We start from the raw sequence: 27303 nt of genomic DNA, 5'->3' as shown, positions 1-27303 counted from the left end.
GTTTGTGGCTGATTTATACTGATAAAAACTACATCCTGTATATGCTCGGATTGGGGAGAAGTAGCATGTTAAACCGAATATATAAGGTGAATATTTAAAAGGATGTTCTCGTGTCTTGAGCTCAAAAATTGTCTTAAGAACAGAGCAAACCTGTTACATTTTTGTCTGTTTGGTGACAACGTCTACTGTAAAAATCTTTATACAAATATACATTTAAATTGATCAAACAGTAAATTGGCAGACAACTTTAATCCCCTCTAAACTGTTATTAGAGCTGTTTTCAAAAAACAACTTTTTAAATTAAATCACAGTTACATCAGCCGTCATATCAGTGTAACACTACTGTATTTAAGCCACGAGGGTGAATTGTTGCAGGTATTATGTAGATAGATCCTTGATGCAGGTCCTATCCCATAAGATGAGCATGAATCCTCTTGACGACTTCTGTCAGATAGTTCTTGGCTGGTGTAACAGAGGATAAAAGGTCTTTGATCTGGTCAGCTCTGTGGAAAATCAGCAGCAAAATGAACAAAACTGAACAAAGATGAGAACAGCCCAACAGCCCTACATTACCTATACTTATAAAGTTCAATTACAGTTAAAACGTAAGGATAAAACGTAAAGGAGTCAGTAAGGTGGAAAATATGAAAACACTGTTAGTGACAATGATATAATGACTAGATGTTAGGTGACTACATATAATGACAAGCAACCAGGTCTTCTCCATATCATATACACCGATCAGGCATAACATTATGACCCCCTCCTTGTTTCTACACTCATTGTCCATTTTATCAGCTCCACTTACTATATAGGTGCACTTTGTAGTTCTACAATTACAGACTGTAGTCTATCTTTTCTCTGCATACTTTGTTTGCCCCCTTTTACCCTGTTCTTCAGTGGTCAGGGTCCCCATGGACCCTCACAAAGCAGTTACTATTTGGGTGGTGGATCATTCTCAGCACTGCAGTAACACTGATGTGGTTGTGGTGTGTTAGTGTGTGTTGCGCTGGTCTGAGTGGATCAGACACAGCAGTGCTGATGGAATCCAGCAGTGACACTGAGAATAGTCCACCAACCAAAAATATCCAGCCAACAGTGTCCTGTGACCACTGATGAAGGACTAGAGGATGACCAACACAAACTGTGCAGCAGCAGATGAGCTATCGTCTTTGACTTTACATCTACAAGGTAGACTGACAAGATAGGAGTGTCTAATAGAATGGACAGTGAGTGGACACAGTGTTTAAAAACTCCAGCAGTACTGCTGTGTCTGATCCACTCAGACCAGCACAACACACACTAACATGCCACCACTACATCAGTGTTACTGCAGCGCTGAGAATGATCCACCACCCAAATAGTACCTGCTCTGTGAGGGTCCATGGGGGTCCTGACCACTTAAGAACAGGGTAAAAGGGGGCTAACAAAGTATGCAGAGAAACAGATGGACTACGGTCTGTAATTGCAGAACTACAAAGTGCACATATGTAGTAAGTGAAACTGATAAAATAGATCGTGTAAGTTCATGTTAAATCTTGTTTTTTAACTGTATGGAATTTACCTGTGCAAACCTTTTTTAGTCGCTCTTTACATAATGCTGGGAAACCAATCATTGCCTTTTTTATTTCAAGGCAGTCTCTCTTACAACAGCCACCTGTCTAACTGCCCATTTTAAATTTAATCACCATATATACATTGTGTTATGTACTGCACTCAGTTTGCACTGATCCATTTCATTAGGTACCCCCTGCTATCTCAAACAGGCTGAATTGTTTGAGGCACATTCAACAAGGTACTGGATTTGTTTAAGAACAAACATGAAAAAACAAAAATGGATAAATTCTCATTTTTGGCTCTGTAAATGTTAACCTAAAACACAAAATGTAGTTTGGTTTTATTAATATTATCTAATATAAAATCTATCAATAAACAAACAAAAATTGAATAAAGGTTTATTTGCAAGATGCAATTTTTTCTACCACTGGAAGCTATAGGAATGGGGAGATCTGTACATTGATATCACCATACTTAATTTTACAAATGCACTGATATTGGATTTCTGGGCCGACATTTTAATGCCAATCTAGCTAATCTACACTGTTCACCCAATTTCCACAATACACAGCTAAAATAACAATAACTCTTACAAATACATGAAACATACAATATTGTGGAACAAATATTGATAAAATGTATAAATGTCTCCAAACCTTGTATGGCCAATGTGATTTTGAAATTTCTGCATTTGAAGAGGACTGAAGGGATAGTCTGGTGAGACAGCCAGAATTAGCTCAAATTTGGCAAAAGCCGTAACACTGGAAAACAAGATTTCAACTCTGGAAGAGAGAAAAAGGAAAAAAAGGTTGTTATTCCTCAAATTTAGCTCAAAAGGTGCTGGTCCTTTACGCTGCAGATGGTTGGAGAATTTTTACTATCCCGAGGGGATCACATCCCTTGCAGAAGATTATGGATCCAGGCCATCAATAGGGCAGATCGGGTGGTTTGCTATCAACACATCCAAACTGTAGATTTTTATACTTGTAGCATTTGACACAGTGACTTAGATGAGGCTGAAGTGAGCTTCTTATTTAATTTTTCCCGTTCCATCTTAAATAGTGCCTGAGTGGGCAGAGGCCTGAGGCACCAGGATGTAACTGCTGCACCATTTGGAATGGACAAATCTGAACAAGAAGCTAGTGAAAAAAAAGCTGACTTCAGCATTGTGTAATTTAGGCTATCAAAATATCCCACCTAGTTTTATTTTGCGCTCTACCTATAAACACGTGTTACGATAGGACATTTTATTAAGGTTGCACAATTTGTCAGAACACTGCTACTTCTGTTTGCCAACATTAGCTAGTTAGGTAATGAGTAAGACAGCACTGTGTGTGATTCATATTAATGATAGCTAAACTAAATAATATTGGTTTTGATCAGTAGGCCATAGCCTAATTAACTGGCCAACTAAATTGTCTGTTTACTTAGCTCAGCGATGCTAACGGTGTCACCATACTCCTGATATGGTCAAATAAGGAGAGGATAGACAGGCTTAATAAACAATAAAACCAGGTAAGTTGGGCAAAATTCATAGGACATATCAGCAAGCTATAAAGGGTTTTGTGATTTGGATAGCTCCTTTTAGCAAAACATTTAGTGAATAGCAAACCTAGTGGGGCAGTCATAGAGACCTGATGACTACCGGGTACTGTCAGTCAACTATTGTTGGCCAAGGGTTTACATAATGCTATATTAATGTACAAATAAAAGACAAACTAAACAAATTCAACTCAGAAATGTAATTTTATTACTGAGTCAACAAGAATTTACAAACAATGCAAAATCTACAAAAACTGATTACAACAGTTGACTGTTACAATGTTGTGAGCAGCCAAGTTATCAAAGCAGTTTTGCCCCCTGGCTGCTCACTCCCAGTAAGGTTTGTAAACAGAAAATATATGTTGGAGTCTATAATGTTGGAGGATTTAACACCAAATTCTGGCTTTCTTTTTGCAAACCCAGGCACTTTTATAGGCCCCTGGGTCTATTAATTCCAAGTCCTGGCTGACAAAATGAGAACGCTTAGGGAGCCATTATGGGGGGTTCCTGTGTGCTGGGAAACTTGTTTATTGCTGTATTAGAGTTAGCTTAATAAAAAGGACTACAATAAAAATTGACTACAAAATTAAGTTATTTATCAGTGAAGCAAGACTGATGCACTGGTCAATGTATTAATTAACTTATCATTAAGATTTCTCACTGACATACTAAAATTAATACAGGAGCAAGATCATTACAAACAGTCTAACAGTGGAGTGGAGTGAGTCACAGCTTCTTACGTTATTATTTCAGAATCATTTGTCCAAAACCAAACCTGAAGGAACTAATAGCAAAAAAAAAATTACTTCTATTAAAAAATGATAAATTCTCCAACAACAGAGAAATGGATACAAATACAAGCAGTTTGGATATCGTACTGAGACCTGTTGGCTTAATATCAAGAAGTGAAATCTGTATAGCACTCATTTAAGAGCTTCTCTCATTAAATTCACCAAACATCAGTAAATGCACATACAAGGTGGGTCACTATGAAGTAATTATTTTTAAAGATTTTATTTTTTTACAAAGTTTCGTGGCTGATAGTCAGCTTGGTAAGTAAAACTTTAAGAGACAGAGTGTCCGTTAATATCTGAGGACAAAAAGCAGTGAGGCAAACACAACATAGCCAATAATAAAATCTTGAGATGTTCCAATATAAGATTTGCATGGTCAATGTGAGCAAGAAAGTACTCAGCAGATTACTGCAGTAGAGGGTGGATTAATTTTTGGTCAGCTGTCCCATGAAAATTAGTCTAATTTAGGTCAAATGCCTGTGAAATTACACCCCATGCTTAAAAATCATATTCATTTAAATATAAGCTTACAGTAATATAATTACATTAATAATAGTAAAAGATGATTTCCCTTTCCGTTTAACTTCTTTTGGGTGTTGGTAACTAAAAAATTGATTTGACAGCTATACGGCTGTAGTCAACTGTTCTGTATAATCCTCCAAGTATAAACAAAAAAACCCTAGTGATTCAGGGAAAGGATAAATGTTTAAGGATTTTACTTACAGTGTGTCCACACAGGTAATATGTAGGATACCAAGTCTCAAGCCACCCCACTTCTTCAACTGATGAATCTCTTCACCTAAGAGTCGAAGTCGGCTCACCGCCAAGCTGACATTGTGGAGCAACTATTGTGGGAAGACCGTAGATACATAGAACAAGGTCTCAATGAACATTTTCTGAATACTTTGTCTTGTATGTGGACTTCCTACATAGTATTATTGATATAGTATGAAATAAAACCCTACAGATAAAGTATAGCTCTCTTCATACATTTAACATTATTTGTTCATCATTTGTTTAACGACCAGATCTTTGTGCACAGCAAAGCACTGCTGGCATAAAAGAAACAGGGGAGACTGAGAATAATCATGATTACTACACACAATTGACAGACATTTTGCAGACCCTGCCCATACATCCCTATGACAAATAGCAGTTACCGCTGGTATATGCAGAGATGTTGGGTACTTCTGCATCCATTTAGTCTGGGCTTGGACATACTCTGCAAGTAACTTATGAATCATGCCTGCATGGGGTTCTGAGCTTTCACCTGTAAGGGAAAAGCAAAATTTAAGCATTATGACCTTTAAATATACTATCACATTGATGATATTTATGACTTAAATGGACCTTCAGCTCTCACAGTGAGAATCTGAGGTGCTTATGTCCACTGGAAAAACAAAACAAAGGAAAGCATACTAACGGCCAAAGCTCTTGAGATTAATTTCTATGCATATAAGCACAAATGGTTTGCCACTTGTGAATGCCTGTATGAACATATGGAGCCAACCTATGATACATCAAGAAAGCCTTACGATTTAAGATGGTGTCAAATACAGCATAGCTTTTGTTCGACTAGGCAAAAAAGGCATTAATTCCACAACACATGCTGAAAAGTACTCAAATTACTGCAGTTTCTGTACAGTTGCATGTTGTTCATGAGAATATTCTCTATTACTCAAGTGATTTCTTATTCACTAGGACTGGGTTGCACCAGGTTTGCATATGTTTACTTAAGCTTAAGCATAAAGTCCTTTACGGTAAAGACCTTAGTTAACACTAGTTTCAAATAGAGTTGGGCGATATGGCCAAAAATGTTATCACGATAAACAAAATTCATATCGTTCGATATCGATACATACCGCGATAAATGTCAAATCATTATTTCTTTCAAGTTTGAAGGCTGATTTTTGCTCCTGGGTGGTTAATTGCTGTTTTAAACTATCCTTTATGGTCGGAACACTCACCAAACAGTGGAATATTTCACAAATCTGTCATGGGGGAGTGGGAGAAAGTGTCTGGTGAGCTGTTTTTAACAGGTGGAAAAGCATGGCTATTTTTGTAACAGTCATAATTTAAGAAAGAAAAGAAAGATTATTTTTAGCTGGTGGCGAGCGCTCGACTACCCCTTTACAAATGACATCACAGTATTCAAACACCAGCTAGCGATGACTGGATTTCTCTATACTATCGTAGTAGTTTAAGGGATGAACCGCAATATATCTAACACCAGACAAATAGAGTCCTCTTTTTACGTACGTTTAAACTGAAAGTGGTGCTTTTGTGTCGTGTTTGATCTATAGTATCAACAATTCTCTGTGTTGTGGAGTGACAGAGTGCTGCTTCAAGTTAGCCTACTGCTAAAAACAGCTAGCCTGGAAAGATAGCGCTCTCCCGCTCTCCAATGCCTCACAGCTTCCTCAGTTTACTTTTGTGTAATTAGTGAGGGCTGTAATTTACATGAACCCACTTCTTTCTTTCACTTTCGTTGCTTGGGAATGCACTAATACTAAAATATGACTGTCCGAGCGCTTTAACAGCGCTTTAGTTCTGAGGATTGTGATTCTGATTTAACGCTGCTAAAGCTGGTTAGGATGTTAGGAAAGAGGTGAGTTCGCTGTAGGACAGTATAGTTACTCCACTGATCTCGTCACTCACACTCGGTCACAGGAGAGCAGATCGCTGGTCGCTCCACTCAAACAGGGAACGTATAACTCCGCGTTTCAGGTGTTGCTAAAGACTCATTTTACTCGTGGCCCCCTCCCTCTCTAATCATGTAGAAAAACTCGGAAGTGCTCCCTTTCCTGGCGACAGCAGAGTAGTGTCGCTTTCCTTGCAGTAGAAAACGCCACCAAGGCTTTCGCTAGAACGTGGAAGTGTGAGAGTGGTGTATTATATCGAACATTTATCGAACATGTCGTATCGCTCTATCGAGGAAAAGTTATATCGCGATAATTATCGTTATCGTTTTATCGTCCAGCCCTAGTTTCAAACTATCCTTTTATTTAATTTGGTTGCACCACAAATCTGCAAGTCATGTCTTAACTAGTAACAACTAACTCGTGCGTACGTCCCTTTGACATGAGGATAACGTGTTCAGAACCAAACAGTAAACCCGCTGCCATGGAAACGTGATGGCAGCTGCTGACTTTTTCCATAGAAAAAAATATCCAGCATAGAAGAGAACGATGTTTACAAGTTAAACTAATTTTGTATAGCCATTGTCTGTTTATTTTTTGCTATTTCCCTGAGAAACCAAATATGAAGCTTTTTAAAATCGATGGTTTCTGGATAACCGAGCACAACGGCAGCCTCAGTTTAGCCATTTGGGCAGCCGCCATATCTCACTAAGTTGGAGCTGTTGGTGTTTAGCTTCATGTTCAGAGTTAAAACCAGGGTGATGACTAGAGCTGTAAGTAAAGTTACAATTTTGAGCTTAACCAAAAAAAAAAGTCATATTTTTGGTCTTTTTTGTGCTTTCTACGTGATTTATATTAGTTTCCACCAAAATTTACACCTGCTTAAAAGGAGGAGTTAATATTTAGTAACTATTAAGCTCAGTGTTAAAGCTAGTTTGTGTGGTGCAACAGGTTCTGATTTAGTAATGCATAAACCTGAACTTAGATTACATTACATTACACTTACATTACGACTAGCCCACATTGAAACTTGCGCACAGCTGGTGCAACCGGCCACAGGACTTTAGCATTCAGCATATTTTTCACAACTACAGTGTAAGCTGGATACTGTCTATAGAGTAGTGATAATATGAGCATTGTTTTTACTTAATCATCCTCACAGAAAATTCTCAGCTACATTAAATTCTCACCATTCAGAAGAAACTTGAATGATATATCCACAACCTGTTCTGCACCGTCATGCATCCATTCCTTTTCTTAGAGAAAAAGATTTTATAAGTTGTAATATTGTGCCACATTGTTTTAAATGAATATTTTGTTTGTAAGTCACTTATGGGTAAGGTATTAGGACTTACCAGTAACCTTCTTCAGTTTAACTTCTAGGTGGACAGTGTTATGAAGAAAGGTAAAAACCACTCCGTTTTCATCTCTCTCATGGAATCGCCACTCATTCAAACTGAAAAATAATACACAACATTGAGCTTGGAGATATATCATGCAGTGATATATTCAATAACAATCACCCATATGTAGCAGATATGTGAATGAGGATGAGCTATTTGATGATTTGCATCTATCTGAAGGTAGTCAGCCCTGATTTAACTATGGTAAGTGTGGCAAGTATCTTCTCTCAGTTGCCAGACATTAAGCAAGTTTTTTGACTGATTGTATCTACACTCACTGACCATTTATAACGTACACCTACCATACAGGTGCACTTTGTAAGTATACAATTACTGCCTATAGCCCATCTGCTGCTTTGTTAGCTGTCCAGCAATACAGCAGTGCCATTAAGTTTTTCAAACTCCTGCAGTGCTGCTGATACACTCATACCAGGATAATACTCACTAATGTGCCACTACCACAATGGTGTCCCTGCTATGCTAAGGAAAAAAGCCAAACCAATTATTATCAAGAAATGGCACAATACCACTTTTTCTTTTCCAATACCAAGACCTGATACTGATCTGATATTTCTTCTTTCAGAAATACTAAGCTTTAAAATTAGCTGTATTATAAGATGAGCATCTACAAGTAGACTCTCATACTCAAAAACTCTACTACCCAAAAGGAGGAAATTACAACAATGTGAGTGCTGCTATTTCAGGTTAGATTTGTTACAGGATTTAATCAGATTTATTCTTCATTTCTTTCCAATATCCGTCCCAGTATTTTTTTTTTGCGTAAGGTGTAAGTGCGCCCTCTTGTGGATATTTGTTAAGTTCAAGTTATAAAAGTATTATTGTCTTGACTGACCAAACAGTTTTTTAATAATAATTTTAAAACCTCCCACAGGATAGGATTTTAGCCCACTGTAGTAAGATGCACACTCATTAATCTAAGGGAAGAAATTATCCTCTCATAGGCACACAGAAATTTAAGTCTAGACCTCTGTTAAGCTTCTTTGGAATAAGGCATAAAGAAAATTTATGTAAATATTCACTGCTTAATTACCACAAGGTTTCAGGCCCTGACTGCTTTAAGTATATAAAATCCTTGGAAGGTGAATAAAAACACAAATGTTGTAGGACATTTTGGTATTAAGAATTAATAAGACTATTAATAATTAAGAGGATAAAAATATAGCCTGATCATAACATTTACTTGCAGTTTCTAACAATAGTCACATGCCATTATTTTTGACAGAGGTCATGATCAAAAAAGTAAAAAGTATGTATTAATATTGCGCTTTCTACAACAGGCATTGTCACAAATCAGCCTTACAGAGAATCCAGGTCCGAGCCCCAGTGAGCAAGCCAAGGGTGACAGTTGCAAGGAAAAGCACCCTAAGAGCAACAGGAAAACTTTAAGAGGAACCAAGACTCAAAAAGGGGAACCCATCCTTCTCTGGATAATGCATCATAGCATGTTCATGTTTGTCATGTTAAAATATACCTGTAAAGAGTTGTGATACAACTTTCAAGCTCTTTGGCTTCATCTTGCAGTTTCTTCTGTGTGTCCACCAAAGCCACCCTCTGATGCTCTTGGTCACACATTTGTCTGCCATCAATAACAAAGTGTTAGCATTATTTAGTTAGATCACAGTTGTGGTGTGGAGATAATGCAGTGATATATTCAACAATCTCCCATATGTCTATGAACTGTTTTCCATAAAACGTGCAGTGAATATGTATTAAAAAGCAATGATTCCATCCATCAGTTCTAATCTGTAAATGACAATTCTTAAAACAAACAATACATACTTTTTTGTCTCAGTGACTTCTGAATTAAGGGCTTCAAGATCTTGTTGCTTTGCTTTCAAAGCAGGCTCAGCTCCGATGAGGTAATGTTGATCTCCCATGAGCATACTATTCACTGCTGCCAATTCTTTTCAAGAAACAAACTTGCATTATTTGTTATGTAGATATATACACATGCACTTACATTAGCTTTGCAACCTGAATATGAGAAATTAAATTTTTCCATACCAGACTCCAAGTCATTTACACATCCATCTAGATCTTTCAACATCTCTTTTGTCTCTGTAATTTTAGCCTCCAAGCTTTGTTTTGAGTCCTGAAATTGTATTTAATAAGAGTCAGTTTAACTCAGTAAGTTTAACATGCTATTTTGGTGGACTCAAAAATCAATCCTGGGATCATTTATCAAATGTACAACCTCCCGCTGTATATGCAACATTATACACTGCATAATAACTCATCACATCTCAATTCTCAAACATGCAAAGAAAAGAACAACTAGAAGTTGCGGGAAGGTGTATTCATGTATCTGATCTGATGAATCATATTCATAATTCGTCAGATCATGATCTTTTTCTCTACCATTTGGATCTGAATTAGAAAATGTAGATATGGGCTAAGACACAGCAAATAATGCTCTTATTCTCTAATCTCTCTTACCTGTGTTGTTTTTAAGAGCTCAGAGTAGAGGACTTTCTTCATTTCATGGGAAAGCGCCTTGCTTATCTTTCGGAAGTATACCCTTCGTTCTTTCAACTTACTTCCAAATCTTTGTAGCTGTGGGGTACAGGACAACAGATTAGCACGTTTACAGATTTGTATTTTAGAGATTTTGTTTCTAATCTAGGATTCTGCCTTTATGACCATAAATAAATTATATGAATTAATGTGTTGAGGTATTTCCTTTAAATGAATGAGAACTGTAAGAGAGCAATGTCATGTTTTAAAGAAAGTTTGAAATATATTAGCAGCATGACAACCCAAAAAAAAACTGGTAAAATTAACTCTAGGGTTTTTCAACAACAGGTAGTGACATATAAACAAAACACTACCTGCACATTTGAGAAGGCACCTATATCTTGCAGAAGTGTTCCATTGATGTCTCTCAGTGGTTTATGTTGGTCTGCCATTTGTTTTTTAAATCTGAAAAAGATTTATACACTTAAATTTCTTAAGTTGCATAAGTTCATATAATGTGTAATTTACAAGGGAAACACAAACAGTATTTGATATCTGTCAATTCAAGTACATACCCCTCTGCCATCTCTGAAAGTTTTTGGCAATCTGTCTCATAGACTCTCTGCTTAGGACGGTATATGTATCTTTCCCTGAGCAAGTCCTCCACAGAATGGGTTTGGGTAATTCTAAACTGAGTCAGAGAAAAATTACATAAGTGACAATTTTCATAAAAGATGAAATCAGGGAAAATATGAGCAACTTACATTGTCAGGGAGAGCACTGTGTCTTGATCTGTGAATGACTGTATTTGCAGCAAAGTGGCTTAAGAACTCATTCACTGTAATGCTTCCATCTTCAAGTGTCTAAAAAGGGGGGAAAAGATTATAACAATAGTCAATAATATCATTCAGTAAAAGCTGGCATAATAGAATGTGTTTTCGCTCACTGTTACTAAATGTTAATTCATAGATAAACTAGATAAAACTTGTTTTCTCAAGTTTAGGCACCAAGGTGGCTTTAGATGTGTTTTGTATATGTTTTTGGCTCAGGTAATCATAAAACACACATACTAAGGCTGCTCACAAAACCACTGAGCAACCATAAGACATAATCCTCTTTTATTTACACTTCATGAAACTTTGGTAAACATGAATTCAGCTACCTTGTTGAAATCAAACTCATGATCCATTGTCCCATCAATTTGTGAATCAAACTGAGAGTTTCTCAGAGCTTCAAAACAAAGAAAACATTTATGGTTAAGTTGCAGGTGAAAAACAATTTGACAGTTAAAAGTAGTGCAGTTATAATTGAAAATACTATAGTTTAAACTCACTCGATTCAGAGATTCCTTCACATTTTATACTGGTGGAACTGCTGGTAGAGCAGGAGTCATCTATGATTTTTGTCAAGAGGCTTAAAGCATTCTGTACCCCAGAAGCTGCAGAATTATTGCCTCCCTGCACATAATCAACATGGCATTTACCAAAACTTAAGATACAATAATAAAAATAAAGAAACTTTAATAACACTATTATAGAAAACATGCTTAAATTTGAATGTGTAATTGTGCTTACCAACTTTTCACTGGCTTCTTTTTTCCCATCGCCCACATCTGCTATGTCACATGGCATTTTTTCAGATTGGCTTATATTCAAATCATCCTCAGTAACAACCTCAGCCAAAGGTGCCACTGTAATGACATCTTGCACATTCTTCTTATTGCTGAGATAGCTGACCACAGTATCTGACAAATCTTCTTCAGGAAGTACCTCATTATTAATCATGCTGACTACATAACTGCTATTCTGCATGTTGTCATCCTGTTGTATCTCCAGGTGTAGGCTTTGAAAACTATTAGTGCTTATTGATTCTGTTTGGTTTGGGCTTGCAGATTTGGTCCGTAAAGGAAGTTTTGGCGTGACCCCACCAAGTGAGAGTCTTGCCGTAAGAAAGTTCTTGAGGTTAAAAGGTGCTGTGCTCTCAGTATTAACTGAGATGACATTATTTTTCAAGGTAGGTGTTTCATTTAAAGGCTCTGAAGAACTGGGTCTGTCAGAATGTTCATCAACTGGGTATATCTCAGAGAAATTGACTATAGGTGCTGTATAACTTCCTATTGGCAATCCATTTGGTTCATTGATAGATTGAGCAATATTCTGAAGTTTCTCTTGTAGATCAGCTAGGCTCTTACGTCTAGACTTGGCAGGGTTTGATTCGTCTTTTTTGACAACAAGCTCAGACTCAGTTGCAAAATCTTCACTAATTACAGATTGCATCGTTTTTTTGTTTACTGGCAAAGCATGGTCCCCTTCTTTAACTGTTGTTTGATCGGTGGTGCCAGACACTGTCTCTGCATTTGCTTTTGTGATGTTTCCCTGTTTAAAGTCAACAAAGCACTGCTGTTCAAATGGCATTAAAAAGGCTTCGGTAATTTCCATCTCACAGTCTTTTTCAGAAGACTCTACATTTCCAACAATCAAATGAAGTGATGAGCTTTCCTTTCCATTGCTGAGACATGAGACTTCACAGCTGTTGGCATATATCAGACCTGCTTGGCTTTTGACCAAGTCCATGTCAGCCAAGTAAGGATTTTGGTGACTGTCTACAAGATTTTCAGCATCCACATCCATTGCTGCAACTGGAGACTTACAGTTTGTCCTTTGTGAGGAAAGGTTTTCTGGCTTCTCACTGACAATTTCAGTCATCTCCATTTGAACTTCATCCAATACAGGGAACCTGGAAGATAACATGCAAGGTGTGTTTTGTGCCATGATATTTGAAGCACCAGCCAAGGGGGTGTCTTTTGCATCAATGGTAATAGTCCTGCATCCTGTCAGCTCCATATCATCTTGAATAGCAGGTATGCCACATGCACTGGCCTCATGTATTTCCATGTGGTCAGACAGCTCAGAAGATGAGTACTTATTCAGTGCTGTATGTCCACTAAGTTCATGAGCCATCTTCATATCTTTCTTGCTGCTGATATCACTGCTGATGTCACAAGATGTTGGCATAAGGGATAACCTTTTTCTTGATTTGCCAAATGGTTTATGCGCCACACATTTGGATTCAAGGACAACAGTCTGACATTGTGTCATTTCCATATCATCTGCCATGTGAGGAACTGAAATGTCACTCAGAACACAATCAACCTTTTTGTTTTTGGCAGAGACTGAAGGTGGAGGCATGAAAGATGTACCTTTTCTTGACATAACCTCATTTGCAGCTAAAATATTTTCAGAGTCTATAGCAACATAATTGCATTCTGTCAATTCCATGGCATCAGGACTTGGGGACATAACCATAGCTGAAGTATTGGTTTGACATGTCAATTCCATAAAGGCACTCTGTTCACTGGGAAATATAGTGTCTTCTGCAGATGTCACTTTTCTCCTGCTCTCTCTCCTTTTAGTGGATACAAGACCCCCTAGTGTTGTATGTCCTGTGGGTTTTAGAGCAATCTCCACTCTGTCACTGTCTTCAGCTGTGGATAATGATGGAACTTTCCTTGATTTATCAAAAGGTTCTCCCCCACACTTGGTCTCAAGGACAACAGTTTGAGATTGTGTTATTTCCATGTCATCAGAACCAGCCATAGTGGCAAATGAAAGATTATTCTGAAAGCTGTCAACTCTGCTATGATCAGATACATGTCTATTTTCAGACTGATTAAAAGATGAAATTTTATGTGCTTTGGGAAAAGCTGTCAGTGCTTTGTCTTTGACAACTTTTTGCTCTTGTTCTTGAAGAAATCCATCAAAAACCTCAGTCATAACCATTTCACTGGTATCAGAGTCAAAATTGGACCTACTATGATCTACATTCAGTGGTATGCTACAATTTATGTTTTCCATGGTTTTGAGGTTGATTGTAGCAGTTTGGCTATGAGTAATCTCCATGTCATTTGAAAAAGACTGTGTAATCAAGCTTGTGCTTCTAGGATTTCCATGAACTGAATACAGATCATGCTGAGCAAGCTCTCTCCTATCAATTATAACAGTATGACTCTTGGTCATATCCATGTGGTCCTGTTCAAGAAATGAAGCTGTTGAACTTCTAGGCCGAAGCCCCTTTGGGTCTGGATTGACTGGACAATGTGCTGCCTGCTTGGTAAAACGGATTGGTAGGACATTCTCCTTGTCCATTTCTACTCTGGTTGTATCTTTCAAACCAAACAGATCTGGATTTTTTTTAAGAGATGAAGTCACAATATTTTGCGCTCCTGGCTTAGATATACTAGCGAGAAAATCACTGAATTCTGAATGCACAGCATCTTTCACCACATGGCCAGTGGGTTTAGAAGGCATACCATTCTGATTCTTCAAGTTGTGAAGTCCAGTGACATTTTCCAACATGTTGAAACTAAATTCTGTATTAATGCCAACCTCCTTGTCGATTGTGATTGTGTGACTGTGTGTCATATCCATGTACCCAGTGTCTTCTCCAAGTAACATAGTTTTGTCTACACATTCATCTGGCAAAACAGGATTTGGGAAGAAATTCTCCTATTACACACACACAGAGAGAGAGAGAGAGAGAGAGAGAGAGAGAGAGAGAGAGAGAGAGAGAGAGAGAGAGAGAGAGATCATAATGAAACAAATCATTTGAAAATAATATTTGGCCAAATAACTTAATGCAAGTTGATTTTTATTATCTGTGCCATAATTATTGCTATTAATTAGGAATTATTCTCATGAAAATATTTGAAAACTTTAGCCCAAGCTGGCTGAACTGCTCGGGAACTTATCCCAAATTCTCTATGCAACTCGGAACTACAGAACTACAGTACAGTTTCTTTTTGTGTCTCAAAACCTTAGCTGTTCAAAAATATTAACTGTATACCTTAGAAAAAAAAATTATTTTCTGATTTATTTACCTTGCAGGAGAGACAATTACCTTATTTAGCTGTGAGATATGGAAGGGCATGCTTAACATGGTGTCCAAGCCTGAAATTGCAGAAGTAAGGTTAATGAGAGTCAATCGCAACTAACAAAACTTTTGTAGAGCACAATGGCAACACAATTTTACATGATTAAAGCACTATTAGAAGTAGATTAGCTTTACCACAGGAGGTTCTGTGCTGTACTTTCTGTAATGAGATTTGACTGGCCGAATTGTAAGGAATAAAGTATCTGTGTTACTACACAGCAGACCTGAGAAAGGAAATACACTTTAATTAACTGATTTGATGTTTCATCCTTATTGATTATGTAGATGAAGTAAACTTTTCCATTTCTCTTTAAAACCACATAATACGTACAAACCCAATTCCAAAAAAGTTTGGACAGTAAATACAATACAAATAAAACAGAAAGCAGCAGTCCATAAACGTACATTGACATGTATTTGATCAAAAATAGCACAAGCACAGGATATTTATTATTGTTTCTAATGAACTTTGTTTGAACATTGTTTTTGCAAATATATGTTCATTCTGAAACTGATGGCTACAACACATTCCAAAAAGTTGGGATAGGGAAATTTATTACTATAAATATTGTGAAATGTTAAAAAAAAAAAACATCTTAAATAAGTTATGCTATCATGCTTGGATATTAAAGGAGCATCCAGGAAAGGAATAGTCCTTTATGAGCGAGGATGGGTTGAGGCTCGCCAGTTTGCCAAAAATGCATCAGCAACAAGTCCAAAAGTTTAAAAACGATTGCAAGGATTTTACGTAATTCTCCCTCTATTGCTAAATATCAACAAAAGATTCAAAGTATCTGAAGAACTCTGTGCGTAAAAGGCCAAAAACCACAACTGAATGCCCATAACCTTCGACCCCTCTGATGGCACTACAATAAAACCGGCATGCTTCTGTGATGGATATCACCGCATTGGTTCAGGAATACACAAAGCAGTGTCAATAGAGTTAAGACTATTATGCACTGTGGAAGCCATATATCAACAACATCCAGAAACACTACCGACTTCTCTGGGCTTGAGCTCATCTGAAATGGATTAACGCACAGTGGAAACATGTATTGTGGTCTGAGGAGTCCATCTTTCAGACTGTTTATGGAAATAATGTCAATATTGCCATGTTCTCCAATCCAAAAAAGAAAAGGACCATCCAGCATGGCTGCATAATCAAAGAATGCAGGTGCTAGACTGGCATTCTTTTTACTGTCTCCCATTAAAAACATGTGTCTTATTAAGCTCAAATTACAACAACAAAGGCCCCATATGGTTGCACAGCTGAAGACTTGTATAACACTTTCAAAACTGTAATAAAAGTAACATATTCAACACTGGATCAGTTTGTATCTTCAGTCCCAAAAAGATCATTAAGTCTTGTTAAAAGTCTCGTTTCATGACTTTTCCATGACATAAAATGAAATTTTTCCATTTATTTTTGGTGATATATTTAATAGATAAGGGCCATTTAATTTTCTGCAATTTACTCATGGTATGCAATCTTTGATGATTTACATTTAACTTATTTGCCTAAAAATAAGGAAAGTCAAGAAGCATGAATTCATTAACTTTGTTAATGTTAAACTTTAATACCACCTGATAGCATGATACTGTAAAACATTTAAAAATACCATGATTTAGAATTTTATCAGTAACCACCCAGCACTAATTTAACATATAGACAGTTGTTCCTAGAGGAAAGACCTACATTATATAAATAGTAATTTAATATTCAAACATTAGTAGCCCAAATTCTCATTATAAGTGAAAATGCAGTGTAAATGGAATAAATACGAGTGAAATTGAACTCTCACCCATGTACAGATATCTGCACCAGGTTTAAAACTCCAACTCCAAAGAACGGATCTGTGGTTTTGTTAATGTTCCACAATTTCAGCAACTATATATTTCATTTTGACTCGTCATCCCATATTCTCATACACAAAAATGTTTATCGGTTTTGTTGGTAAAGAGTGATTTAACATCTTGTCATAACACAGACGCTTTGCACAATAGGGCCTCTTTTTCACCTTTGAGCCAAAGGGCCATACTTTTTCCATCTGTTGTGCCACTAAGTCAGAACCAGGAAATACTAAAGAAAACTACATAAACGAGTGGCTAACTGCTAACGTGCTAATAGCTTCATACACAGCACCTACCACAAAATGTTTGATTCCATCTGTCAGGTCAAAACCAGTCACTTGGCATGCTCTCAGATTCTTTATTTAAACTGTATCCAACTTCACTAGCATTAGTGTCATCCAGTAGGATACAGCTCAAAGCACCAAAGAACATATTTTTAGAACATCTATCCCTCATTAGACATTCAAACTTCAGATATGAATCTTCTTCCTCTAAACAAGTATGTACTGCTGTGGAAGGCACATTCTTATTAGCTTAGCCTAGCAGTCTTCAATTTAAAACACTACAGTTCTGATTTTGGCTTTGTCACTCCAATTCCCACCAGACCAGTGCTCTCTCTGTTATAAGTTTTTTTATCATTTCCACTCGTAATAGCAGAGCACCAGTTAGTTGAATCAAACCTGTACTGGGGTGTTTGGGGTGTTAGCCAAGCTAAACTGATCCAATAAACTTATTTAGAAAACTTTTTTCAAAAAGTTTTCAGGTATGAAATAAGGCAGCAGGATGCTGTGGCAGAATACTGACATAAACAAAGTGCATAGCCATGTCATTATGTCAGCCCATTGAACAGTTCTGTGACCCTGAGTACAGCTAGCTAACCATGTTGGGGGGGGGATGTGCTGAGCCTGTTTTTTTAAGCGTTCTGTGTCCAACCATGCCTGTGTGGAAAAGCCACAGGAACAATTACCATCCATGCTCAGAACCGTTCAATCCTGCAGTGGAAAAGAGGCCCATGATCAGGTGGACATTGTTGTCCATTTCATTACGTTACATACATACATACATACATACATCATCTAAACCGCTTATCCTTCTGGGTCGCGGTGGGGTGCTGGAGCCTATCCCAGCTGTCATTGGGCGGAAGGCAGGATACACCCTGGACAGGTCGCCAGTCCATCGCAGGGCAGACAGACAGACATACACATTCACACACACACTCACACCTAGGGGCAATTTTAGCACGTCCAATCAGCCTGATTGCATGTCTTTGGACTGTGGGAGGAAACCGGAGTACCTGGAGGAAACCCACGCAGACACGGGGAGAACATGCAAACTCCACACAGAAATGACCCTGGTCTCCCGGCCGGGAATCGAACCCAGGCCATTCTTGCTGTGAGGCGACAGCGCTACCCACTGCGCCACCGTGCCGCCCATTTCATTTCATTACGTTACAAGACATATTTATTTAGCCAGCAAAATGAGTTATCTAACTGAAGTTCAATTTGGGAGGGATTAGTTTTACATGGTGTGGGGAAGTAATGTATTTATTAGGCTACCAAGGTTTCTCAGCTGATTTTAGTCCTGTTCAAATCTGCAATTTCAGTGACTTTTCACAATTTTTATAGTATTTAGTGGGATGTGCTGAAAGTCAGTTCACAACTTCGAGTACCCAGAGTACAAGAAAGACTGTATCAAATCAATTAGCGCTACTGTCGCTGCAGTTTTCTGTGATATGATACAATAGTGGTATCATACAAGGGCCTGTAAGTGTGAACCTGCTCTGCAAATCTCCCTTCAAATTTATTCATTTTCAATAAAGCGCCAATTTACAAAAATTCAAAGGTGCATGACAACATGCCACTTACAATACGTCAAGTATAAACCTAGCTCACAGAGAAAAAGCTAGTCACACAGGTCTTGGTGTGTCTTGGTGTGAGAAGCAGCAACAGGGTGTTTTCATCTTACTTTTGGCTTGTTAATTTGACTTCTCCAGTGTTCAAATGTCAAAACTACAGTGCCCCACTGAGTCATTTCACAACAAAATTTACGAAGCAAACAAAAGCTGAGAACACAACAGCATTAGGGAGAGCGCAAATACAAAAGAGAACACAAATACATGACCAGAAATGAAGCATTTAAAAATGCTGCATTTGTAGAAAAAAAAACAAAAACAAACAAAAAACCTGTAATATTTAGCCAGGACACAACAGCATTAACTGAAACAAAAAACATTTCACACCAGAAATGCTCCCGGCCACTAGAGGTTGGTGAGGTATTTTTCAAAACCTTTTACAAATGCAGCGTTTTTTAAATGAGTAATTTTTGGTAATGTATTTGCATTCTCATATAAACAGAACTTACCTGGGGTAGGCTGATTTTCACTGTTATCAAAGTGTACCATCCTTGTAACAGAGAATAAACATGCAAACATGACAAAACTCTACCCAGTAATTTATAAGAAAATCTAAGGCTGCTGTGTCAATTTAGAAGAAAAAAAAAGTGTGAATGTCTGCATTTCTCTGTTAATCTAACTTTTAATATGGTATTTATTAAAATACTGAAGTGAGTAGAGGGATCATTAAGCTGAAATGAAAGACATTTATCAGAACAGAACAAAAAGTACTTGAATAAAAACTATGCAATATAAAAAGATGGCCCCATTTGTTGTTTGACATAACACTGTCCAGATTCAGTGCCAACAAACTCCCTTCCACAAACTATGAATCAACCTTTCATCATAGTTACACTTAGGTCAATAAAGAGATGTATTCATTTCATACTCAACACTATTTTAAAATGTTTTAAAAATGTGCATAGCAATACAATCACTTACTTTTTATCCTGCAAATCACCGACCCCTGTTGAATTAAAAATAAAACACTTACTGAAATTAAGTGAATTAAAAGCATGCAAAATGAGTTTATTCAGCAGAGGGCATGTGTTCAGATTTTATATCTAATAACATGTAATTTCGTCTAGGTTAATACGTTTATATACTGCTGGGAACTTCAACCCACTTTGAAACAAAATGCTACAATTTTCCCCTTACAAAACTTATCAGATTTAAATTAAATTAAATAGGGAAAAAAAAAAGGACAAACTCACCAACAGCAGTCAAGGTCTGAATGGGAGCCAGTACCGGAGACTCAGTCTTGATGTCTCTAAATATTAGAGTGGTAAATATTCATAAACATTATCGTCTTCCTCCTACTGACTAGTGTGTGAACTGGTATATATATTAACTTACTTCGAAAAGACGTGAACATCATTTGTTGTGGCAAAACTGACTCTTCTTGAATTCCTCCTCTTTTCAATAGGTCTTGATTCCTCCTGGGGTAGTGGAGGGTAAAAGAAACAATGGATCAAGGTTTATTTCTATTCCAGAAAATGTTGTTTTTCATTATATAACATGCAACATACCAGTTCTACCGTAGTCACAGCATAATTACCTGATGTTCATCCTGATCACCTCCAAAAGCTTTCATGGATGTCCGGGGAGCTTTCAGAATCTGGATCAAGCATAAACAGGGTTAGCAATATGGGCATTCTTAAACAGCTTTTATTTTTGTCAAACTCCTACTTAAATTATTTTGTACATAAAAGGCTTGAGCTGCATTTAATTGTATATATTTCATTCTCAATGCAAAATCAAAGTCTTTTAAAGTGCAGTAAAAACTATCAAGAGAAGCATAAGTGAACACCAAGACCCAGTGCACATCTCTTTTCAAAGTTGGAAAAGCAAATGGCTGGATAAAGACTTTTTTTTGGAACAGATTTGATGCTGACATTGGACTGGAAAAAAATCCAGTTCAATATCAATTTACTTATAATTTGGGGAAGAAGCTATTAAAATCATGCCAAACTAAGAAGTTCAAAATGTTCAGATTAAATAAAGCATACTAGTGTGAAAATGTAACAAGTATAAACATCTATTTGATGGAACCCCTCAGACAGAACTATCAGCATCTTGTCCTTGGCTCACAGTCTTTGCAAAAATCTTTGTTTTGGTAACTATCATTACTACTACTACCACTACTACTACGACTACTACTACAACCAGTAATAATAATAGTACTACTACTACTAATAAAATAACTGATAATAATTATAGCAATTTTATACAAACGCTTAAAAGTGCTGATGTGCAGTCATCCACTATTACAATAACTATACATGACAATTACTTTTTGTTACATAATATTTCTTATGACCAACAGTTCTGTTTACCTGTGCAACTTGCATGGAAATGTGCTCCTGCTTTGTTCACAAATCCATGATAAACAGCCAAGCAGCATACTAGATTTTACTTTTTTATTATTATTACAAGCACGTTTTCTTTATTATTTTTTTTTTTACATCTTTGTTAGTATTACAATTTGCAGTTGGTTAATTTGCAGTGTTCAATTTCCTAAGTAACCAAGAACAGTAATGTTGAGCCTTTTGTCCAGTTTGATACTGACAGCCGGTCTTTAATTCACACTAGTTTAAGGTTTGCCATGCTTTGTCCGGTATTGAGAGTAACATTGATTAAAAGCTTGCTCTTTGGCAACAGTCTAGCTAAAATAACAGATTGCTCTGATGGGTGAATAGATGAACATTTAAATAGTCGGGCCATTTCACACTGTCAGTCAGTAGATTGGAGTTGAAAAGCGTTGCTTCATCCCACCCTGGCTGCGGTAGTGTAAATGGACTTTGGAGAAGTAAAAACCTTTTCTCACATTTCTCACCTGTTCACTCTAACAGCCCAAATGACAGTGGTTATTAAAGTGTTTGCCAAATACGTACCGATGAAATTCTCCTTTTAGACAATCCATCTGGGTCATGCCTACAGACAGAAATATCATTGAAATATCTACACATCTTTACCAACACGGACTAGTGCCACGTATCCACATTTAACTTATAAAATACTGCCTTTGGGGCATCACTGGCTAAACAGTATTTCACAAAAAGGGGAACGTCTCTAACAATAATAACAGGTTTATGCTATAGTCATATATGTTTACCCGTATTTTCTTAAACGTTATATCGGTTGATATTAAGTTACACGGACTCTGAATCAGTGTCTTAACAAAACTATCGTTTCACGACTGGTAAACTACATAAGCTAACATACAACAGACCAACAACTTCAAATGACAACTTACCCGAATTTCAGAGGCTCGTTATGCTCCATTATAGAAACAGCAGATTAATGCGTAGCTAGTAAAATAAACAAAGAGAACTGAATTAACGGCACTAAACTATTAAACATTAACTTGATCTAATAACTTCCTAAACTAAAATAGCTAAAACTGTCAATCTCGTTAGTTCACTATGTACATTGCCCTTGTGATCTATTTGTTTATCCGCGCACACAGCTCGTCAATAAATCGCTTGGCTGTTCAGCTAGTTAGCCAGCTAACGCTAACTATCTCGGTATGAAGAGAGTCGACAATTGCAAGTTTATTTCAAACCACGTAGCTGAATATTAAGCTAACAGTCTCATCAGTGAGCAATATGTCATGCGTACTATTTTATACTGTTTCATATACACGAGTTACCAATACAAATTCGTCTTGTTAGGAGGTAATTGTGAATCCGAAATGCGTCTCTTCCTGTCGCCGGTTAACATTTGAACATGTTTTCAGATGTTTGAAATGACCCGCCTTTTCGTTTTTTTTCATCCGCACATGCGCAGTAGGGTTTGGGCGGGATTTACATCCTGGTGTTTAAAACCTAGTGTGATGACTGTTCTCTGGAAGTTCTATCACCGCCACTCTCGTAACGTTATATATACATTGATTCATGTGATCGAAGTACAATTTATTGTAAGCGTTTTAGCAATAAATTAGTTTAACTCCAGCGGGTCTTATCTGGGTACGCTTTTTGCCTGTTATATCACAAACGCGTCTTTCGCTCTGTGCGCATGCTCACGGTACAGTTTTTGACGAGTGCAGTTATTGGCATAACAGCATGAGAGACGTTGTTGACGGAAATGACGCGACATTTTTTGAAACCTCGCGCCGCTGAAGCGCCATTCTTTTGACTGCATAGGAAGGTAGGCTCCACGACATTAGTTAGTTAGCTAGCTAACTGGGTATTTAAGGGAATAAGTTGACTGAAAAGACTGAAAATATTTACTTCTTTTCAGGCAATGCGAGTTCTAACTTTGGTTGTCTTTCGTCGCTACGCTACAGCTTCAGACAACCATTTTATAACCTAGATACGTAGCTAGCACTTAGCTAGCTCGCTGATTTGTTGGGTAACAGCCTCTGTGTGCTCTAACGCGAGTTATCGGGCTGCGTCTGTTTAACTCAAATTAATTAATTTTCAAATTAAACATTGACATGAACGGCTAAAATTTAAGCAAATGTTTTGCTTTACTTAGGTGTTGTGCAGCAATTATGAAGAGAGTGGAAAGAGCTCAAATTAAAGGGACAGCGATTCCCACACTACCAAACGCTGCAGCGAGGAAAGCAAATGTCAAGAGCGACACTGAAATTTTGTCGAGGTGTGAAAGGTTGCGCTGGAAAATATTCTTTCGTCCTTGATCTTTTTAGTGCATTTTAATAAAACTAATGCGGTATGTTATTTATTTTCAGGAAGATCTCAGCAAAAGGTCTCAGAGGGTAAGAAGAGCAAATGGGCCGCCTGTGATTGGCATTTTTACAGAGTATAAAAGTTGCAGCCTAATTCGCTTATTTTTGGTTTCTTTGTAGACCCTCAGTAAAATACGGGCAACATGATCTAAGGGAGCAGAATCGGCTTTTGGTGTCAGCAAACGAAGACTTGCAAAGACAGATTTCAGAAATGAAGGTAGGAAATGTATGGGTGTGTATCCAAAGCCACAGGCAAATTAGTTCTCTACACTAGAGATTTATCCACATTGCCAAAGCCAATTAGATTCCATGGTTAGATTTTATATACTTATCTAACTGTTTAACCTGGGATTTAATTTAGTTGCCACTGCCTGCATTACTATTCACGATTAGCAGTGCCCCACATGTGAATTGTTTTCAGGGTAATATCACATTTTAATTATCGGTCAGGTCAGTAAGGTTTGTATTTTCAAGGAAAAATATGTTTGGGTGTATTTTGAGAATGTATAGAATTCAACAAATTGCATTTACATACATTAAAACATTCAATTCCAGATTCTCTGTTTGGTCCTCATCTGTATTGGACTAACTAGAGAAAATGTTTAAAGCTACAATACTGAGTTGCAGATATTTTTAAAATATGTGTTCTGTTGCTTATCCCTGTGCTAAAATTGAATAGCTCCTCATATTTGCTCAATTCTGCTAAATAACACTGGAGTCAAACTGTCATTTGCCTTTATAATGTGTAACAAAATTTTTTTATATTTTAATGGAACAATATTATAGGCTAATATTTGAAGCAATTAAGTTAATTGTTAAAATACTTTGCCAAAGTATGCAGAACCTACCTTAGGGCTGGGTAAGAAAATCCAATACTTTTATGGTACTGACAGAATTACTTAAATACTACTGAGTGTCAAAAAACTCCCACCTCAGCATTCAGTATTATTATGGTTGTCTGTCTAAATTGTGTTCTGTATGCATGTTAAGAACAGCGCTTCTTGACTAGTCTGCGGTCCATAATGGTCAGTAAATTTATACTACCTCCAGCACCTCACACTCATTTCTGATATAAACCTCAGCCACCTCTGGTTTATTATTTAACAGAAGGTTATGCAAAAAAAAAAAATAATAATAATAATCGTTATCACAGTCAAGGTGTCAGTATTAGTATCACTATTGCTGGTGAAATTTGGTTAAACTAAATAAGTGAAGGTGGTAAACAACTTGTCTGTTAAACTTAAGCAACAAACAGAAATGTAAATTGTAGAATGCCTGTGAAAACTTGGTAGATTACAAAGGTTACTTGTACATCATTTCACTTATAGTTCAACTAAAGTTTAAAGCAACATTTTAATCTTAGTTTTGTATGAGCCTTGTCAGAAAGTTTAGCACTTGTTCAAATGTAATCTATTTGACAATGGTTAGATGTTCATGTGTTTTCTTTTTTAATATATCTTTTGTACTTTCTCTGTAGGAATATGTGGCTGTATTAGAACAACGATGCAGTGATGTTCAGGAAGAAAACAGTGAAATTAATAAAAAGCTCAGAGACTGTCATGCACTTATTATTGCAGAACACATTGATCCAGGTGATTTTTCTTTGTTTATGTTGAGCAACATGTAAGAGCTTTACATTTCCTGACACAATGTTTGAGGACCTTTGTGACTTATTAACCAATAGAATAATATTTTCATTGGTCCTCATGCCAAGTTGACCAAAATAAACACACATGCATATGTATATGCATGTATGTCAAAAGTGGTAGTAATTGTTTTTCGGTATTTAAGGATTTTGACCACAGTGAATCTGAATGAAGTTTGTACATTAAATGTATGTCATTTGTAATCCATTAATATTTGGGGGAAAAAAAAGATTTTTGCAAGATGCTGTTTGATTGATACTTTCCATTTGGAAAAAGTACAGATCCTAGATTCATTCTTAGGCAAACTTCATGGCTAAATCTATATTTTACTGATATTTACTAAGACTGACCAGTAAATGAGCCTGCCTTAGTAAATGAAGAACCTAGAATTATCAAGTGTTTTGGTTTGCCCCATAAAATTGCAGGTTCATAGAGTATTGCTAAATAAATAACTGGTACAGTGGTCTTGCAATGGACTAGTGATGTGCCTAGCAAAGACCGTAAACAATATCCATTACAATCCATATTTCTATGCTAGTCCTATCAGTTAGGTGCTTTGAAATAGTTCTTTTTGCACATAGAATTTTTCAGGATTTCACTTTTTCAAAAGTATTCTGTAATCTTCTAAAGGTTTAGTACTAATTGTGAGTGTGTAAGTTTAGTTCAATATACTAAAACTCAAACCTGGTTTTAGTTTCAGGTGAAAAAACAGAACAGACAGAAGATCAAAGAAAAGAACTCATGGTAATTGTCAGCCTCGTTTTTATATTTTTATTTATTCATTACACTAAATGAACTTATTTCTGAAACAGGCAGACATATCATCTTAATCTAAATTTCTTTGGTAGCATTGGATTTGCAAGAAGTGTTTATAGATGAAAAATTTGGTTTGTGTATCTTTCACAGACAGTTTCCAAAAAATTGATGTCTGAGCTGAAGTTGTTTGATGAAGTTGCAAGAGAGCATGGAACACATTTGGCAGTAAGTTTAAATATTACAGATTTTATGTAGTATTACCTTTTTAAGTAGCGGTGCCCAGCCTCACCCTGGAGTAAACTGGACTCTGATTTTTCAGTCATTCAGTAACTTGATCAGGTGTGCTAGGTTGGGGTTGGAGCTAGGAACCAAGGTTGGGCACCCTTGTTTTAAAGTAATACTTTGTTATAACTGTTTCACTTGTTTGGTTCTAGGAGATGCAGAACACCATGAGAAGCCTTAAAGAAGCTAGAGATACACTTCACCTGAATAGAGAGACATTTTGTGTGGATACTGAACAAATGGAGAGAGCATTAGAAGAGGCTGAAAGACTGCTGTTAGAGTGAAAGACAAGCAGCTGTCTGGAAGCAAACCACTGTAATTCTGTTACTGCTAAGCTTTTGTTATATCTTCAATAAAGAATTATTCAGTATGCTATGTTTAATGAATAATTGTTTTATATTGTATACCGATAGTGGTAGTTACTAATAGTGACTAAATGGTTTTCTCTGTTTTAGGATCTTTTTTTGACCAAAATGAATCTGAACAAACTATGTACATTAAAACGTATGTTATTTGTAATCCATTAAAAATAAAAAAGGACCTTTGCAAGATGCTATTTGTTTGATACTTTTGATATGGAAAAAAGTACAGAATTTTAACAGATTAATTCCTAGGCAAACCTGAGGGCCGAATCTATATTTTATTCACGTTTACTTAGTAAACGAAAAACCTAGAATTATAAAGTATTTTTTGTTTTACCCCAGAAAATTGCAGGTTCATAGTTTTGCTAAATAACTGATAGAGTAGTCTTGCAGTGGACTAGCAATGTGCCTAGCAAATATTACAGCACAATATTCATTAAAATTCAAGTATCTATGTTCGTCCTATCTGTTAGATGCTTCCAAGTA

At 36.8% G+C, this 27303-nt stretch overlaps 2 protein-coding genes across 3 annotated transcripts; one reads left to right on the top strand and one right to left on the bottom strand.

The window, feature by feature from the left end:
- Positions 1 to 13: 13 nt before the first annotated feature.
- Positions 14 to 22827, bottom strand: knl1 (kinetochore scaffold 1). Its single transcript, XM_036562463.1, has 25 exons — positions 22734 to 22827; positions 22338 to 22392; positions 21976 to 22015; positions 20640 to 20699; positions 20438 to 20520; positions 20296 to 20351; positions 20024 to 20048; positions 19552 to 19592; positions 15307 to 15356; positions 11985 to 14915; positions 11744 to 11867; positions 11573 to 11640; positions 11175 to 11273; positions 10986 to 11101; positions 10785 to 10875; positions 10393 to 10509; positions 9961 to 10048; positions 9736 to 9859; positions 9428 to 9532; positions 7888 to 7988; positions 7723 to 7788; positions 5054 to 5163; positions 4617 to 4738; positions 2214 to 2339; positions 14 to 503 (listed from the first exon to the last, which is right to left on the bottom strand). Exons 2-25 carry the CDS (start codon positions 22364 to 22366, stop codon positions 407 to 409), a joined length of 4869 nt encoding a protein of 1622 aa, XP_036418356.1. The 5' UTR covers positions 22367 to 22392; positions 22734 to 22827; the 3' UTR covers positions 14 to 406.
- Positions 22828 to 22911: 84 nt separating this feature from the next.
- knstrn (kinetochore localized astrin (SPAG5) binding protein) lies at positions 22912 to 27007 on the top strand. Of its 2 annotated transcripts, none has more exons than XM_036562471.1 (8): positions 22912 to 23000; positions 23561 to 23683; positions 23775 to 23801; positions 23892 to 23988; positions 25249 to 25363; positions 26112 to 26161; positions 26324 to 26398; positions 26608 to 27007. In XM_036562471.1, the coding sequence occupies exons 2-8, from the start codon at positions 23577 to 23579 to the stop codon at positions 26737 to 26739; spliced, it is 603 nt and encodes a 200-aa protein (XP_036418364.1). In that variant the 5' UTR covers positions 22912 to 23000; positions 23561 to 23576; the 3' UTR covers positions 26740 to 27007. The 2 variants fall into 2 exon arrangements, with proteins under 2 accessions (XP_036418364.1, XP_036418362.1); XM_036562469.1 differs by lacking the exon at positions 22912 to 23000 and adding an exon at positions 23037 to 23230.
- The last annotated feature ends 296 nt before the right edge of the window (positions 27008 to 27303 follow it).

Source organism: Colossoma macropomum, unplaced genomic scaffold, assembly GCF_904425465.1.
Source record: "Colossoma macropomum unplaced genomic scaffold, Colossoma_macropomum, whole genome shotgun sequence".
Lineage (NCBI taxonomy): Eukaryota > Metazoa > Chordata > Actinopteri > Characiformes > Serrasalmidae > Colossoma > Colossoma macropomum.
The sequence above is the reverse complement of the archived record's forward strand: the minus strand, read 5'-3'. Positions and strand labels throughout refer to the sequence as shown.

Coding starts and splice junctions, on each gene's coding strand:
- knl1 (XM_036562463.1), bottom strand. CDS start 22,366: ATGGAGCATAACGAGCCTCTGAAATTCGG. Junction 10,510..10,784: donor GTGCCTTCTCAAATGTGCAG/GTAGTGTTTTGT, acceptor TGTACCCCACAG/CTACAAAGATTTGGAAGTAA. Junction 10,049..10,392: donor AGCTCTTAAAAACAACACAG/GTAAGAGAGATT, acceptor ATACAATTTCAG/GACTCAAAACAAAGCTTGGA.
- knstrn (XM_036562471.1), top strand. CDS start 23,577: ATGAAGAGAGTGGAAAGAGCTCAAATTAAAGGGACAGCGATTCCCACA. Junction 23,989..25,248: donor GACAGATTTCAGAAATGAAG/GTAGGAAATGTA, acceptor CTTTCTCTGTAG/GAATATGTGGCTGTATTAGA. Junction 26,399..26,607: donor AGCATGGAACACATTTGGCA/GTAAGTTTAAAT, acceptor GTTTGGTTCTAG/GAGATGCAGAACACCATGAG.